Genomic DNA, 18,077 nt, shown 5'->3' on the forward strand with positions numbered 1-18,077 from the left:
CGTGGAAGATCCCACCTCTTCCAGATATTCTCCATCAAGCGTGATTGATTTTCACATATAGGTAATTTAGAATTGAACATTTCTAGCAGAGCGAATAGTTTCACAGTATTTGGGTGCCGAGTTGATGTAAGACACTAAATAGGAGGATAATATTTGCAAAATCACAGCGAATGAATTTGAAGTAAATCCAACGTTTTCCCTGTCAATCTGGTTGTTTTATATAATATTGAATTGATAGACAATACTTTTACTTTAACTCATCATGAAAAAACACTTAACTACATCAATGTATCTTCTTTAGTTTCACTATCAAATAACAAGCATATCAATAATGAACAAGATCTTATTCGTGGTTAATAAGGATCCACTTGTTCCGTCGGTATGAACTAAAAATTTAGCTGAGTTCATTTTTTAATACGACAAAAACGTCATCCATGAAAGTTATAAATAATGACCGAAATCAAGAAGAATTAAAAGGTGTTGCAAGGTTATTAGGGTTATTGTTGAATTCAAAGTTTCACATCATGAACTGGCTTTGGTTAGTCAATCAATAAAAACAAAGAACCATTTGATAACTATTCCGTCCTAATATATGACTCTTTGGTGGCAGTGAGCATTTACAATCATACGGGAAACCGAATCCAAGAACTCCAGACCTCAAATTTATTAACCTAATCAAAATCAGTCCTTGATATCAAAATCCATTGAATTAAATATCATTTATCGAATATTCAAGTGAAATATCAGCATTTATGAAATATATAAAGTTTCAAGTTTTTAACATGGAGATTTCATCTAAAACAATTATAATAAGTTAATAGTTGGATTCATGAGTCAATTGAAGCTAGACCACCATGGAGAACCTGGAAGCACTGGACAGCCGTTTCGTCTTATTGTGGGACTCCTCAGTAGGACGAAACTGCCGTCCAGTGCTTCAGGTTTTCCATGGTGGTCTAGCTTCAATCGACTCATGATTTCAACTATGGAAAAATTAGATATCCAATAGTCCATCATTCCAGTCTGATGCATATTTACTAAGATATCAAAATATCAAGATCGCCATGAACATGAACTACTTTGATCCTATCTACAAAATATCATTCACAGATCACATCATGGCTTATATTGGATAGTGTTCAGTCAATATTTATACAGACTTTATGAAGGCTTGAATAATTCCACAAAAGAAATCCTTCTATTCATGTAGCACTCGAAAAAAGACCCAGTTGTAACCATATTTTAGAATTTTTTGTTTGACGAGCTTTACACGGATACTTAGAAAACATCCTAGTATTGAAAACAATGTATTCAGGTTGTGAAACCAGGTTAACTCTCTAAAGGATAGTTTAACCAAAGCCTTTCGAACCAATCCCTTTACGAAGTCTTAGTATCAAACATAAATAGATAAGGTATACATAATAATCTAAATACATAATAATAAGGTCCTTACTTGTAAAAAATTATTCTTTATTCTGAGTATAATCCTTCTGAAAACTTTGATTGAGTAAGATTTGAGCAGAGATACAGTAGTAATTTAATGTTCTTTATCTTTTAAACTGACTATTTTAACAGCTGGGCTAAATATCATTGATCCTAATTCTGGAAACTTTTTTTCTTCTTATCCAATCAAAAGTAGAAAAATTCAAGGTCAATTAGTCTAATATTGATTAATCGATTTGAAAAAAAAATATATACTATGAAAGGATGTTTGAATTTGAACAACTAACCAATGATCATCAAGGGAAGAAATAAAATTTTATTGGTCTATAATATAATCTGGAGGGATTTTTAAAATATGTCTCCTAACCGCTTGATTGTAGCGGTATCGTTCATGTGTTAAATATCCTCTTCAGGTGATTGATTATGTCCCTACGAGAATAATGAATGGTAACTGTTGGGATCTATTTATGGTCTAATACTATACATATATTTTTATTGTATAATTGTTACGTAGCTAAGCTATGCATATTTATATTCCCCTTGTTATAAGCTTTATTTTGATCCATAGACTATTATTGTACGACTTACCATTCTTAGGTTATGTCCAGTCTATCAGTTACTGTCTCCTACACTCACAACCACTTTGGGCTGAATCTTGTACAAATGTGTATTTCCAATTCTATCGTACGATGTGGTCCGTTAGGTTTGTATATAAAAACCCAGTATGTTTAAAATACATAATTCATATCACAGAGGCTGAGGCAAGACTATAATTTATGGACGACCTTTGAGCGAATCTTAAGTGACCTTGAGAAATGTGAGCCAATCAGTAAACAGTCAGCATAGAGTAAACATATATTGTACAACTCCGAATAATTAAAGTGGATACACTTCATTTATATGGTCCAAAAACTTGTCAAGGTTAGAAAAAGGTTCAAAGGTTCCAAAATCGTAATATATAAGGTAGAGGAACTCATCTATATGGCTCCATAATAGTTGTTCTCTGGAACCATTATAAGGTCATAAAAACCCTCTCAGCCTCGACTACATAGCTTCATTATTGTTTGTGTGTACTCCGGTTGTATAAGTTTGTCATTTTTATTACGGATTTGTCCCCACAACACTTATACCACTGAACAGCCGAAGCTTCAGCAACATCTGCGAATATTGCAGCCAATGTTACTAGTGCTATTATTATACAGTTTGCGGAAATTGTTATAATATACCTTAATCTCAATCTGGATCGAACGATAAAGCCTTCTATTCTAGAAAACGTCTTCCTTCAACATATAGTACATCGAAGGACAACATCACGGTAGTCTGCACAAGGTCTACAAGTCATTTAATTGTCGCAATTACAAATACAGAAACTTCTTAGTCTCATTTGTTGAAGCCGCTTACTTGTCAAGTCTTCTCTAAAATCCTCTGTGAACCGAATGTACATGAGCATCAAGTACTGAAATCGGCTCTATGACCTTGAAATCCCTCAAACTCTTCTAATTGACTCGTCCATAAATTATAGTCTCGCGCGGTTTATGCGTCATTGGTTTGATCGATAATTCACTATTCTATAATTGGCGATATCATTGATAGGACACAAGGTTACAAGTTATAAAAATGATGACTTGTGAACGATTTCTACATTTCTTTTTTTCAAGGTACCTAATCAGAAATTATTTCACATGATCCATAACTATTTGAAATTTCTAAATGACTTGTCTAAACAAATAAAAATCTTATCTGTCATTATGTGGTGTGGACTACTTCTATCCATATAAGTAGTATATAGTGATGATCAGATATAGAATGTATTTTGGCAGAAGATCGATGAGGAACAAACAGAAATGAAGTGCAATAGGTACGAAAATGCATGAACAATGAAATCAGAGACAATGGATTGATATTTGCAGAAGGAACAGTTAAGATTGAGACAATTAATTGTTATTTTGCACATTAACTGTTGACTGTATGGTTATCAGAATTTAGTGAAATAGTCTGTAATATGTGCTCAGATGCATTCGATTGTCCCCAACTAGTGTTCTTGTTCACTACAATTAGACATTAGTAAAGAATACAGGAAATTGTGTTTAGTTAACCAAAGACATTCCTGGAATATGTTGTGTATAACTGATGAAAAAAACTAGTCATATATATAGAATGTCAATGTTGTTATTACTTTTCTTAGAATAATTCCAGTTGATTATTATTATTATTATTATTATTATTAACCAACAATATGGCGCCAATTGATTCCGTATGGAACTCAGATAATCAAATAAGTATTGATTGTTCAATTTAACAATCAGGTGATTATGAGATGAATGTTTTCAACTGAAATTAACCATACATAATTATAGTTATAAGTGAATTGGCAGTATAATCAAGAAGGCTCATTTTATTCTAGTTTTAGGCAAGACTATAATATAAAGATGAACTAATCAGATTTAGGATAATAGGTCTTGGATTTTGGTGCGAAGTTGATCCATTGATTTGGGACATCTCATTACGGAAGATGGAGTAGGGATAAGTAAGGAAAAAAACGAGCGCCATTATTAACTTGGCCACAACCGAGATCTACTGAGGATGTTCGCAGCTTCCTGGAACTTGTTTCTTACTATAGACGTTTCGTAAGCGATTTTGTATCCCTGGCAGCACCTTTACATCGCCTGACTCATAAAAGACGGAAATTTTTGTGGAACACAGAATGTCAACAGGCATTTAGCACTTTGAATTCATGTCTAACTGCTCCACCCATACTAGCCGCTCCGGACACTTCGGCTAAAGAAGGTGAGTTGATGCTTGATCCTCATGCTAGCTCGTCAGCTCTTGGAGCAGAAGTCTCAAACAGCACAAGATGAACAGGAGCGGGTCATAGCGTACGCTAGTCAGCGGTTAAATAAGAGGGAGACAAGGTATTCTACGACACACCGAGAGATGCTGGCTTCGGTAAACGTTTTGCAACATTTTCGTCACTACCTCCTAGGACGCCTTTTTGTGTACGTACAGAACGCCGTGCACCACAGCGGCTTCGTTCTTTTCGCGAACCAGAAGGTCAGGTAGTGCACTGGCAGGAGAGATTGCAGGAGTTCGATTTCACTTGCGAATACCGACCCGGAAGCCGATACACAAACGCTGATTCTGTCTCGTATACCTTATTCTCCTAGTACCATTAGTTCTATCCTTAGCACAGCCCCCCAGATCGACTGGCCGTCTCTTCAAGCAGCAGATCGTGATCTGCGATTCATTTACCAAAGGCACCTGTACGAAAATAATAAACCATATATTGCAGAGTTAAAGAATCATCCCTTAGCGACACGCCATCTTTGTGCCAAGTAGAGTAGTCTGAGATTGTATGGGGACACGTTATTTATAGTTACTGAGTCGAAACAGCCACCGTTGATAGTACCACGTGTACAAGTTCAGAATATTATGGAGCAGGTGCACCGACAACTCGGTAAAACGGAAGACTGAACATGCGATTTGCCAGAGGTTTGGTGGCCATCCATCCATGAGAACGTAGCAGAATTCTGCAAATCTTGTAGCACGTGCTATTCCATCAAGTCACCGCAACAAATACCCCTTGCACCGTTAGTTCGAATGACGACAGAAAGTCCACATCAACTAGTTGGTATCGATATCATGGGGCCACTTATGCCGTCAAAGAACGGAAACCGCTATATACTGGTAATGGTGGACTATTTTAGCAAACGGTGTGAAGCCGTTTCTATACCACAACAAAATGCCCTCACGGTCGCTCGAGCTTTTATTGATCATTGGGTCTCCCGTTACGGCGCTCCATTCTGACCATGGTCCAGCTTTTAAAAGCCATCTCGTCGCCCAGGTATGCCGATTATTGGGAACCCGCAAAACAAACCACCGCGTACCACCCAGAAGGTAACGGCTTAGTGGAAAGAACAAACAACCATCAAAACCCTTCTACAATCGTTTGTCAATAAGTCGTCGACAGAATGTTGGGATGATGCAGAACCTCAATGCCTTTTAGCTTACCGCGAATCAGAGCACGTATCCACAAGATTTTCAAACGCGACTTCACTCTTTGGATACGACTTACGCCTAACTGTTGAGATACAAATGCCATTGTTGCCGTGTGAAGCACATCCATAATCTTCGCAGCCGTCTAGCCGACGCATACCACCTAGTTAAAACCGGAGGTCGTGTTTGGCTGCACCGCCCTCTGGCCCCACCAGGAGCAGCAAGTTCCACCAGCCTTGGCAAAAGCCTTATGAAAATGTGTTTATTCGGTCCCCCACTACATTCGTTCTACGTAACCTCCAACGGCCCCAAGATGTTTTAACAGCACACTACAATCAATTGAAGCCAGACAGAACAACGGTGCACTTAGATACCCAGTTTGTCAACCCCTCGACCTCAGTCAGCCATTATGAAGTGCCACCAGAAGGAGGGGTAGCATACCCATGCCCACAACCAGGCACTGAGGACAGTGCCTCATGGAGAGAGGGGGTAGTGCAACGGTATTCAAATTCATTACATGTGACGTTACTAATGTTTGTTTTTCTTATTGCAGGACAGCGAAGAGAAAATGTACTGGAATACCAGGAGCAAGCCCTACGTAAGCTGGACCTGCAGAACAATAAATAAAACTATTTTGTAATAAGTTTCCCTTTTTTGTACTCCAACCACGTCTTTCAATTTCAAAAATATATCTGTTGTGCAAGTACGCCTGCTTTCTTACTTCAGAGGCATTTACCGGTCCTGACCGTTGTGTTGTTGTTTCGGATCGCTACTGGTTCTAAGTGAACGCTAATATAACGTGTTACAACTTAACTAAATAGAGTTTTGGCATTATAGCTGATGCTAGTTCGTGATGAGAACCATCAATCTAATTCCTAACCCTAACCATCAGCTGTAATTTATAATCCTAACCCCTCACACTGGTTTACAACCCTCATTTATCCGTAGTATGTAGGTGGACATTCTCAAGGTCACTTTAGCATCGGTCAGAGGTCGTCCATAAATTATAGTCTCACCCATGTTTATCCTTGTTAGCTAGATATACCTGTATCTTCGTATTGATTTTTCATAATAGGCTTCTGGTCCAGTATCCGAAGCTTCAAATGTCCGAACAATATCCACTTAACATTACACTTATGATAACCACTAACATGTAATCGTGTGATAATTATTATTGATCTGTGAACACGTACTCACAAAATCTTGGTTCATGATAAACATAAGGAAGTGGTGAGGTTTAGGTAGAGTTTTGTTCTCTGAGCTGTATGGTTTTGTCGTGGAGCTTTGATTGTTCTTCTGAACGACATTATCAGCACAAATTTCAGGTAGGAGTGAAGTGTCCGAATTCCTCCACATATGACTCACACCTTGTCCTGTCAGCCTTGATTGATTATTGTCAACAACGAATGAACAATGAAAGCTCCACGACCAAACCATCCAGCTCAGAAAACAAAACTTCACCTAAATCATCCACCTTAGCTACAAATCTTCACCATCTCAAAATCGTGAGGTTGGAAACATAAATGTTATAGTCTATGATTTGATGAAATTATTATGAATACCCGAAACACCTAACCAGCCTAGATATATAGAGGGAGAAAATTAGGACCAAGCAGGAAGATTTGTTGCCAAGTTCTGTGGATATATGTCCACGACTCATTCTTATACTAGGTGGCACGAGCACGCACGACAAGAATGCATTGTACCAAACATATGATGTTGACTAAGGCGATTATTATAATAGTTTCGTCACTACTTATTACTATTATTGTTCTGTGAATTCGACCGTGGGCTAACGAATACTTCGCTTGCAGTAGTCCGTGAACCTTTGTATTTTACTTGTTGTGTGATCTAAAGATATAGTGTGACTTATCCGGGTTTTCTCTGAATAACAAATTATGACAATGTACGATAAATTATGAATACGTATGTCCTGCCAAGTGCATAGGTAGGAAATGAAAAACATGGTGATGTAATTGTAGCAATGCTTGACATTTATGCACAGTTTATAACTGTTGCTGCATTGTGTTGTATTCTACTTATGATGACAGATATAAGTAGTATGTAGCACTAATTGGAAGTGAAATGCTTACGAACAGAAGGTTGAATTGAGAAGAACAGGAAAGAAAACAGAGGATATTGAATTGAAACAGTCATGAAGCATTTAAACGACAACTGAAGGAAGATGTGCAAATAATGTATTTAACGTACGGTTTTCATATTTTACCATGATATTGTGTAATTTCGCATTGAACAATAAAATGGCTTTAAATTCATCTGGTATAGTTTGTTTGAGTCTTCCCATTGATGTTTAGGACTGCAGTTGATCATCCTCTTATTGGCATATGTGCATATGCTAGTTTCCAAATACATTGGTGATAATACCCCAAAATTAATCAAGGAAGTAGGCGATAATGGTTGAGCGGATACAGATTTCAAGAATGCTCTCAATTGTTTAACTGTTTAGCCTAAGCTCCTCAGAATAATTGCAATCTATGGTTGATAGTTTCGGACAATTTAGGTCAAAATTGGTTGCAGTGCCTCAGATGTATCAATTCTCCTTACACATTTCTCGAACCATATACTCTGTGTATACTTGTTATATTCAGTTATCAAAAGCCAACACATCTTAAAATGTTTTTTTGCGACTCAATGATCTCACCATAACTTCCACTAAACAAATATTGGAGAGTAACTATGACCGACAGGTAAATAAGTACATTGAAGAAAAAATTGGATGCACTTACTTGTCTTATTCAATACCAACGCTTATTGTCCGTTGAAAATCATCTACGGTAATTCTTGGAGAAGCGATAATTAGTGGACTTCAACCACTCGGTTGTAAATTAAGTATAACAAAACGTAATATCCCTAATCAACAAGATGAAGAAATGAAACTCACTGGATACCAACTACAAAGGCCCTCTTCGTTCGATCCCAGGGAGTGTTCAGGATGCATAATCCTCAGTCCCATACTGGGACGAAATAGATATCCGGTATATCTTCGTTTTCAATGGCTGGATTACTTACTTACGCCTCTCGTTGAGGAGCATAGACCTCCCGCCAGCATTCTCCATCAAACTCTGTCCTGGACAATCGTTTCCAGTTGCTATTCATTCTTTTGATGTTTGCTACTAATTCTCGGTGCAATATATTCTTTGGTTTTCATCTTTTCCATTTAATGATGTACATATTATCTTTTCTTTAACGTTTAAAAATAACGTTTCATTAAAATATTTCTTAGCTTTTTAGAACGGACGTGTATAAGGATGGTGGTCCAGTTTTAGCGCTTAGGTTGACTAATAATTTAGCTAAAATCTGGGAACTGAATGCAATCCCATCTGACCGGTCGCATTCGTCCGAATATATAATAAGGGGCCAAAATCATCCTGTGATAACCATAGAGGGATTAGTCTGACTAACATAGCATCTAAAATACTGGCCTCAATAATTATCGGGCGCCTAACTAAAACTCGTGAACTCCAAACACGAGAAAATCAGGCTGGCTTCAGACCTGGTAGTGGCTGTATCGACCACATATTCACTATTCGTTAGGTTTGAGAAAACAGGTATGCTTATCGGCGTCAGACAACGATAGTTTTCCTTGACTTAAAAGTAGCATTTGACTCTGTAGATCGAGAGGTTCTGTGGTAGTACCTATCATTGGAAGGTGTACTTTAGAAGTATATAAACCTCCAGACGGCTCTTTACACGAACACCACTAGTCGAGGCAGAGATTATGGCGAACTGTCGTCCGATTTCGCAACCTCACGTGGTGTTCAGCAAAGCTGCTGGGATGCGTTTCTCCCCCACTAAATGCAAATTGTTGCTCCAAGACTGGACTACGTCAACACCTCAAGATAGGGAGTGAAGTAGTCGAACGCGTCGACAGCTACACATATCTTGAAAATTCTGATCAACCCTAATAGGTTGTTGTCTGACGAAATTTCTACATAGTTTTTGCTAAACTACGTCTCCGGTGGCGAAGGCTAGACATCCATCTATCAATTAAGGGACGAGTATACTGAGCAGCAGTTCGTTCTGTTCTACTTTACGGCTGCGAAAAAATGGCCATTATGGATATAGGATACTCGAAAGTTAATAGTATTTGATCACAGATGTCTCAGGAATATTGCTCGCATCTGCTGGGATCACCGGGTAAGTAATAGTGAGGTTGGACGTAGGGTATCAGAATGTTGGTAAATTAGTTGGTGAGGTTGTGAATCTTTATCAAAAATCATTGGGCCGTGTTACGTATGTCTGAACACTGATTACCACAAAGCTCAATACTGACTAGTGTTGAAGACGGTTGGAAGAAATTTAGGGGTAGCCTAACCAAAACGTGACATCAGTTCATAAAGTCATTAACTTCTAGTTGGAGCCATGTTGCTAGATGCAGATTACTTCGTTCGGGTTCGCGAGACTACTGTAGCCAATGGTTGGAGATTCCGGGTGACATGGCTTAGAATCGGTCACAATGGTGTAGGTGTATTCACTCGTTGTCTTCCCTTAAACCATGAGACTATAATTACTTTCTACCTACTAACTAATTCTTTGTTTCTGTATCATATCCTTATATGAAATATTTGTTTACTACCATTGAAGTAATTGATTCTATGAATTTGGTGTTCATCTTGTTGTGCTAATGAGGTATGGTAGCTTGCAGGGATGTATACATGTGCTTGCCCCTATGTTGTAGCTAACTGATCACGTTTTTTAGAAAAAAACAGCAATAAATGAGGTCACTTAATTTCTCATGGTATATCATGTTTAATAAAGTGCATCCACCACTTTTTTTTATAAAACCAACATGGAAAATAGCTTGACTACTATGGCATTCAAGCTTATAACTTAAAGCATTTAAAATCAATATAGGTAGCGGGCTTTCAACAAAAATATGCGAGTATATTCTACGATTTACATAAATAATTATTTAGTGAAAACTAATCTAAATAGAAAGATTTATTATCAGAATGGGGTTTGGTGGAGATTTTAGTAATTTTATAGAGTTGAGATCATGAGTCAATTGAAGCTAGACCACCATCGAAAACCTGCAAGCACTGGACGGCCGTTTCGTCCTATTATGAGACTCGTCAGCAGTGCGCATCCACGATCCCGCACTCGCGAGATTCGAACCCAGGGCCTACCAGTCTTGCACCAGAGCACTTAACCGATAGACCACTGAGCCAGTATCCAACAGTGTTAATGTCCACCAAACCCCCTTCTGATAATGTTCATGTACTCACTAGTGACTGGCTCCATGAGGTATTTCCTGGAATTCTAATGAGAAGCAGAAAGATGTTTTGTAAAATTTACTGTACGGTTTTAAATTAGACTGCCTGGTATCCTACATCAAAATCCAACACTATTAACCTCGTAATTAAACTATTCAACAATAATCCTATAAGAATAAATGAAATAGAATTTTCACACTATACTTCCATTTTCTGCTTTCATAGATGTAAAATGAAACACAGATAGAATTATTGAGTATACATTCATCCATTGATAGACAATTGGAACACGTTATTTGTACTACAAATAGACCATGGAGGTAATAAATGCCAAATAAGCGTTTGTAATTTATGTTAAAATCTGATTGGTTATTATCCCAGAAGACCTGATGAAATTTTGAGGACAATTGAACTGAACGCACACATAACCAATCCATTTTCAATAATTAGACTGGAATACATCAAGAAAGTTATTACACTAACAACTATTCAACATTGCACATTACAGTTACTCCCCCCCCCCCGAAAAAACCAAATGTAATGGCCACATTCACACACACACAAAAAAAACTAATATATTTGTGTGCAATTGTATTTTCTGGTTTACTTTTAAAATTATGATCATCATTATTAATAGAATTATATAAAGCCAGATGAAAACAAGATACATAGTTAGTTAGCTAGTTAACATTAAACTTATCATTATTATCGTGACTGTAGCTGTCATCGTTGTTGCTTTAAATCTTTTTTATTTATTGCATTGATTGAATAGAAAAAAACAAACAAGAATCAGGCAATGACAACAACAGCAACAGCAACAACAATAACCAACAAACTTTAATCGAACGAACTTAAAAGAATAATAATATCAAGTTTATATGCATAGTGTATGGAGAAAGGGTGAGAAAAGGTTTGGGCTGATTCGTCTTAGTAGCAGTAGTCGTAGTCATCATGGTGTACACACACACACACACACATACATTTCACATGCAATTTTATTACCTTTAAAAATAATTTTTAAGGCAACGAAAAAAACAAAAAGAAAACTGAAGAGAACGAATGAATGAGCAGGAATTAAAAATGTTGCCAAAAAAGTAGCATTATTAAGCAATTGTTAATATACGATAGAGAGATCAATTCACATAATAATAAAAAAAAACCAAACAAAACAAACAAGGAGTACAACAGATAACAACAACAACAATCAAATTGCTGCTTGAACTGGAAAAAAACAAAAAAAAATTTTTATATATAAACAAACAAACAAGTGAGTAGTATGTTTGTTTTCCAGATAGTAACTAAATGTTATTACAATTCGGAAAAAGTAAACAAAGAGAGAGAGAGAAACAAGTGTATAGATAGAATGCAACATTAATGGAATAAGCAAAACTGTAAAAGAGAGATGTTGGAACATTGATTGTTTTGTTTAGAAGAAGAAAAAAAGGAAAAAAGAAAAGAAAGGAGACTAACACAATAATGACCCATGAACAAGAAAAACAAACAGACAGAATCGTTTTCGCTTCCTTAAATAAGTCACAGCTCATCATCATATCATTATTATCCCATACGATGATGACTGAAATAGATTCTTCGTCTTCTTCTTCTATAAACTTACTAAATTCACAGAATTAGAAGAATATATACGCATAAACATTAGGTAGCTGTAAAATCTGTAGTAAAAAGAGGAGGGGAGAAATTAAAAATGGTTATTCAATATAAAGCTTATCAGTAAACATAAACACATACACACAAAGACAGACAAAACAACATTTTCACAGTTGAAATCATGAGTCAATTGAAGCTAGACCACCATCGAAAACCTAGAAGCACTGGATGGCCGCTTCGCCCTATTATGGGACTCCTCAGCAGTGCGCATCCACGATCACGCCTCGCGAGATTCGAATTCAGGACCTACCGGTCTCGCGCCAGAGCACTTAACCGATAGACCACTGAGCCGTCCGGCATCCAACGGTGTTAATGTCTAACTTCAACCAATCCACGATTTTGAGCAAACGTTCACCAATTGTCTTCAGTGAGTTGATATCTCTACAACAGACTTGGTAGAACTTCACTGGCCACTGCTTCCCACTAGAACTCAAGGAAATATCTCTTGAAGTCAGTCACTAGTGAGCCGGTTAAGTGCTCTGGCTCGAGACTGGTAGGTCCTGGTTTCGAATCCCGCGAGTGCGGGTTCGTGGATACGCACTGCTGAGAAGTCCCATAATAGGACGAAACGGCCGTCCAGTGCTTCCAGATTTTCGATGGTGGTCTATCTTCAATTGACTCATGATTTCAACTGTGAAAATACTAAATTCTCCACAAAACTCCCTCTGATCTAAAAACATATCATTGACAAAAGGTTATTATGATCAAGTCATACTCACTAATTAAATAAAGATTACGTGGTTAAGGTTCTTAGAATAAATGCGATCTGCGACTGAAGACATTGGACGATACGGTTCAAAATCGGTCACAATAGACCAGATATATTTATGCTTTATTTCCCCCTAGATCATGTGTTCTAGTAGTTTTTTAACGCATACCTTTTTATTCTGTCTTCGTGAACTATATTCTAAATATGTAATGCTTCTCACAATCACTGATACTAATATTGGTTCGACTTGCTCGCTATTCATCTTAGTAACTCCTTCATGTTGTGCTGATGTGATATGGTTACTCGGAGAAACGAACGTTTTCGACATGTTCCACATCGATTATGACTGATTAAGTATGGATACAAAAGTCTAGCAATGGTTTGTTTATTTACACATTTGCTTACCAATTGATAGGTTATTCCACCCTACTTTGGTTAGGAGCAGCTAGCTGGTAATATCATATAAAACATTATGACTCACAGTTGAGTACATTAAATTTTTGATTCGTGTATCGGATAAAATTATTTATCGTTATCCTTAATGTTGTTCATTATAATTTATTTTATTTGAACATATAAACATTGATAAAAGAGGGCATTAAATACATATGCGCCCCATAATAACAATGAGGCCAGAGGCCGTTATCATTGATTTGTGTGAGGGCTGTGATAACATCCGGGTGCCCAAACTGAAGCAGGAAGTTTTCTTAATGGGGTCACACCCAAAACCTTTGATCTGAAGGTCTTATCAACAAGGCAGTGAGGCAACGTAAGGAGATGCAGTCTCATGGTAGCCACTGACCAACAATAGGCTCGCAAGCCATTTGTCCCCTTAGGACCCTAGAATCTGTGTTAATCATTAGTTTGGAATCATGGTTTTCCAACTCCTCTAAGTGGATCCTCCATATCCACCAGCATGCCGGGCATTCGCTTTTCGTCTCCTCAACACCCTGAGCATGAGAAGGCAGTAAGTAGGACTACCCTGCACTAATATTAATTTAAATGATTAATTAGATGTTTACGTTAATTAGTAAATGAATAGTACCCAATATTGAATTGTTAAATAGTTGACATAGATTGAATTCTATGGATAATAATTATAATAAGACTTAGTTTAAATAATAACAAAGTATTTTTATAGTCTAATTGGATTAATGCATTAAACTTTCAAATATTAAAATGATAGATTTAAATCTTGTTTAGTATAATTCCGTTTTGATAGCCAGGTACTATAGAGTTTATATATATAGAACGACTCAAAGTTGTATACATATAAACATGTACTTCTTAAATTTATAGTATCTTTTTTATTTATTTAAACACATACATATTGGTATAAACGAGCACCAGATACATATACGCCATACAATGGTGGACACGGAAAGTCCACCTAGGGGAGTTGGAAAACCCTCATTCCAAACCAATGGTGCCCATGGGCTCCAGGATCCTGAAGGAACAAATGGCGTATGAACCAACTGTTGGTCACCGGCTATCATGGGACTGCATCTCCTCACGATGCTCCACTGCCTTGTGGGTTAGACCTTTAGGTCAATGGCTCGGGATGTGGCCCCCTAAGAAAACCACCTGCTTCAGTTTGGGCACCTGGGTAGTATCACAGCTCTCACACAAATAAATGAAATGATGACTTCTACTGACAATGTATCTTATAACATGACGATACATTCGAATTCTGATTCACGATATTTGAAGGAAATAATTAATACAATTATGTTAGTTGACACACATCAATATGACTTCATCTATTCTTTTCAACCGCTGCGCATAATAAGTCACCCTTACTTCCATTAAATGAGATAACATCAAGTACAATTATCCCTTTAAATGCATTGTATCCAAAATTTTTAAAATGTTATGACCATCGTAGTTTGTCAATAACCAAAACTGAAATAAATCTCAGAAAAATCATCCATTATTATATAATCAAGAAAACAAAATTATTACATTTATGGAATATCAGTATAGGGTTATAGAGATTGTTAAGTTTAGATTGATATTACGGATGGATCAATGTTAGGCCATCATTGAAAACCTGGAAGCACAGAACGGTCGTTTTGCTCTAGTATGGGATTCCTCAACAGTGAGCACCCACGGTCCCGCACGCAGGACTCAAACCCAAGACCCTCGGCCTCGCGCACGAATGCTTAACCTCTAGATCACTGAGCCGGCACCCAACGGTGTTTATGTCTAGCTTCAGTCACTAACTGTCTCGCAGTAGACATGGTTGAACTCCACTAGTTACGGTTTCACACTAGAAGCCAAGGAAATCTATCTTGAAACCAGTCACCAGTGAGCACATGATCACTAACAGTACAGGGTTGTGGAATAAGTAAGTAAATATGAAACAGAAAATACTCAACAATACACAAAAAAGAACATAAACTAATTACTTACAGTTTAAACTTTGTTGTGCAAAAAAACGAACATCCTGATCAAAATCATAATCTATAACTTTTTTTAAAACCGGTATCACATCATTTTGAATAGTTCTACATGACAAAGAATAGTGAGGAAGAAAGAAAGGAAAGAAAATACACACGTAATGAGCACATTAATTAATGAATAATAACTAGATTAAAGTTGTACGTGATTAACCATTGGATAAATGACCGATCATAATACACCAACAGTTGCCCCCAAATGCCCTGATACGGCCGACAGTGGGGAGGGGCCACCCTCCCTCTCCAAATGCTCTCACACGGCCACGCGTATACAGCCTCCGTCAGAGAAGTCCTACTCACTGCATTCTCCTGGCATTACTGTTGTTTACGAAATTGAGAGGAAGAAAAGCGAATGTCCAGCAGGAGCTTTAACCGGGTTGTTGTACACGGAAAGTTCACCTGGAGGAGTTAGAAAACCCTCATTCCAAACCAATGGTGCACATGGGCTCCAGTATCCTGAAGGAACGAATGGCGTATGAACCAATTGTTGATCACTGGCTACCATCGGACTGCATCTCCCCACGATGCTCTACTGCCTTGTGGATCAGATATCCAGGTCAAAGGCTCCGGGTGTGGCCCCCTAAGAAAACTACCTGCTTCAGTTTGGGCACCTGGGCAGTATCACAGCCCTTACACAAATCTCATTTGATTTGTGGGGCGCATATGTATCTGGTACCCGTTTGTACCAATATTTATGTGTATAAATAAAATAAATAATCTTACAGTTGATACTTTTTGAAATCATACAAAAAGGATGAACCCTTTACATTCAGACTGTTAAAGATATTCAGGAAATGAAATTTACTGAAATAACATAGCGAAATATACACTCTAAGAATAAACATTTTGAACATAGACTGAACAAACAAAAATGACATTTTTGTTGTGCAGTTTGAACTGGGCGGCTATGAATCATATTTACAGAGGACGAGTGAGTGCAATTACCCAGCAGTACGAATTCAATTCAATGGTGAAAGGGAGACAGAGCTTTCATGTGTCAAAAAATGATACTTGAATAAAGAAAAATTATTACGCATTTAGTATTCAAATAACCCTGGAAGACAGAAATCAAATGAGAGGAGAGTTCAATTACAAAGGAGATCTTAAGATCAATATCACGATCTACTAGGGATATGAAAATGGTAACTTTGAGTAAAAACAAATCTAATGCTTTGGGAATAATAACCTCAACAGATATGGCACTTAAAAACTCACTTTTTATCCAGAGAACCGGAGATTACGTGGAGGGCTTGTGTTGCACAAATCCGTACATTTGGCACTACGTCCTCCGACAGGAAACGTAATAACTGAGCTACACACCCGGTCAAATAAACATTAGGTATTTGTGGTGGTGCTTGGCAACCTTTGGGAACTGTCGTAACATTTGAATTATCTGAATTTGTGGGGTTCTTCGATGTTTTTGATGACAAATAAGCATAGATGTTACGGGAAGCAGGAAAGAGAATTCCTGCGCTAGGATCATCACCTAGGGCACTGTAAGGAGGTTCATCCAAGATACCAGGACCCCAAACAGCCTATAAATGTATCCAGAAAAAAGATAATTCCGTTTGTAATTCAAATGAGAAAATCAATCATCCAGGAAAAAGTGAGCAGCTGTACACCTGATACAAGTGAACTAATCAAGTGCTTAAAAAGTTCAACGATGAATCGAAACTTAGAATTTAGGAAATGATACCATTAAACAATTGACAGTTAGATCAAGTTTCACATGGTTAGGAACTGCTGATAATCAGGTTTGTCGTGTACATGTTCATCACGGAGGATAATTTTAATGGTGAAGTACGTACCAGGTTTGTTAAAATGATGGGAAAAAAATAGATTGATAGATGACATAGAATATAAAGTTGTCGACTACTAAATATTTAGAACATCAAATGATCGATATAAGCTCTTACATTAACAGTACTCAGAAGACAATTATCAACCGAATGGATTTTCTCTCTAGTAAAACAACAAAATATGAGGTATAATATTAAAAATGATTCCTCGTAAATTAACAAGTAAAGGAATGAAGATATATTAATTTATTAAGGTAACTCAAGCAGCAACGAAATAAGGACCTGACCATCAGTTTAATTTTTGTGTGTCCGATTTTAAGTCCCCAAATGCTCTCACATGGTCACGCATATATAGTCACTGTCAGGGAAGTCATAATCACTGCATTCTCGTGGCATTACTGTTGTTTACGAAATCGAGAGGACAAAAAGAGAATGTCTGGCGCTTCAGCCGAGTTGGTGGACACGGAGGGGTTATCTAGTGGAGTTGGAAAACCCTGATTCCAAAACAATGATGCATATGGGCTTCAGGATCTTAATGAAACAAATGACGTATGAACCTATTGTTGATCACCGGCTACCATGGGAATGCATCTTCTTACGTTGCTTCACTACCTTGTGGATTGGACCTTTAGGTTGAAGGCTCCAAGTATAGCTGCCTAAGAAAACCACCTGCTTCGGTCTGAGCACCCGCACGGTTACGCAGCCCTCACACAAATCAAGTGACTTATGCGGTGCCCTTTGATACTAATATTTATATGTTCAAATAAATAATAAATAG

The 18,077-nt window shown here is 37.4% G+C and overlaps 1 protein-coding gene across 1 annotated transcript in view; it reads right to left on the reverse strand.

Moving 5' to 3' along the window:
* The window catches only part of Smp_166010 (ankyrin repeat-containing, putative), a gene marked incomplete at its 5' end in the record, with an annotated part of 67,855 nt that overhangs the window by 34,970 nt on the left and 14,808 nt on the right, over nucleotides 1-18,077 (reverse strand). Inside the window, 3 exons of the mRNA XM_018795131.1 lie at nucleotides 14,842-14,877; nucleotides 15,454-15,548; nucleotides 16,716-17,035. Coding sequence (XP_018646998.1) covers nucleotides 14,842-14,877; nucleotides 15,454-15,548; nucleotides 16,716-17,035 — 451 coding nt within the window. The remainder of the gene's footprint in view (nucleotides 1-14,841; nucleotides 14,878-15,453; nucleotides 15,549-16,715; nucleotides 17,036-18,077) is intronic.

The sequence above is a fragment of the Schistosoma mansoni genome, assembly GCF_000237925.1.
Source record: "Schistosoma mansoni, WGS project CABG00000000 data, supercontig 0181, strain Puerto Rico, whole genome shotgun sequence".
In the NCBI taxonomy this organism is placed as follows: domain Eukaryota; kingdom Metazoa; phylum Platyhelminthes; class Trematoda; order Strigeidida; family Schistosomatidae; genus Schistosoma; species Schistosoma mansoni.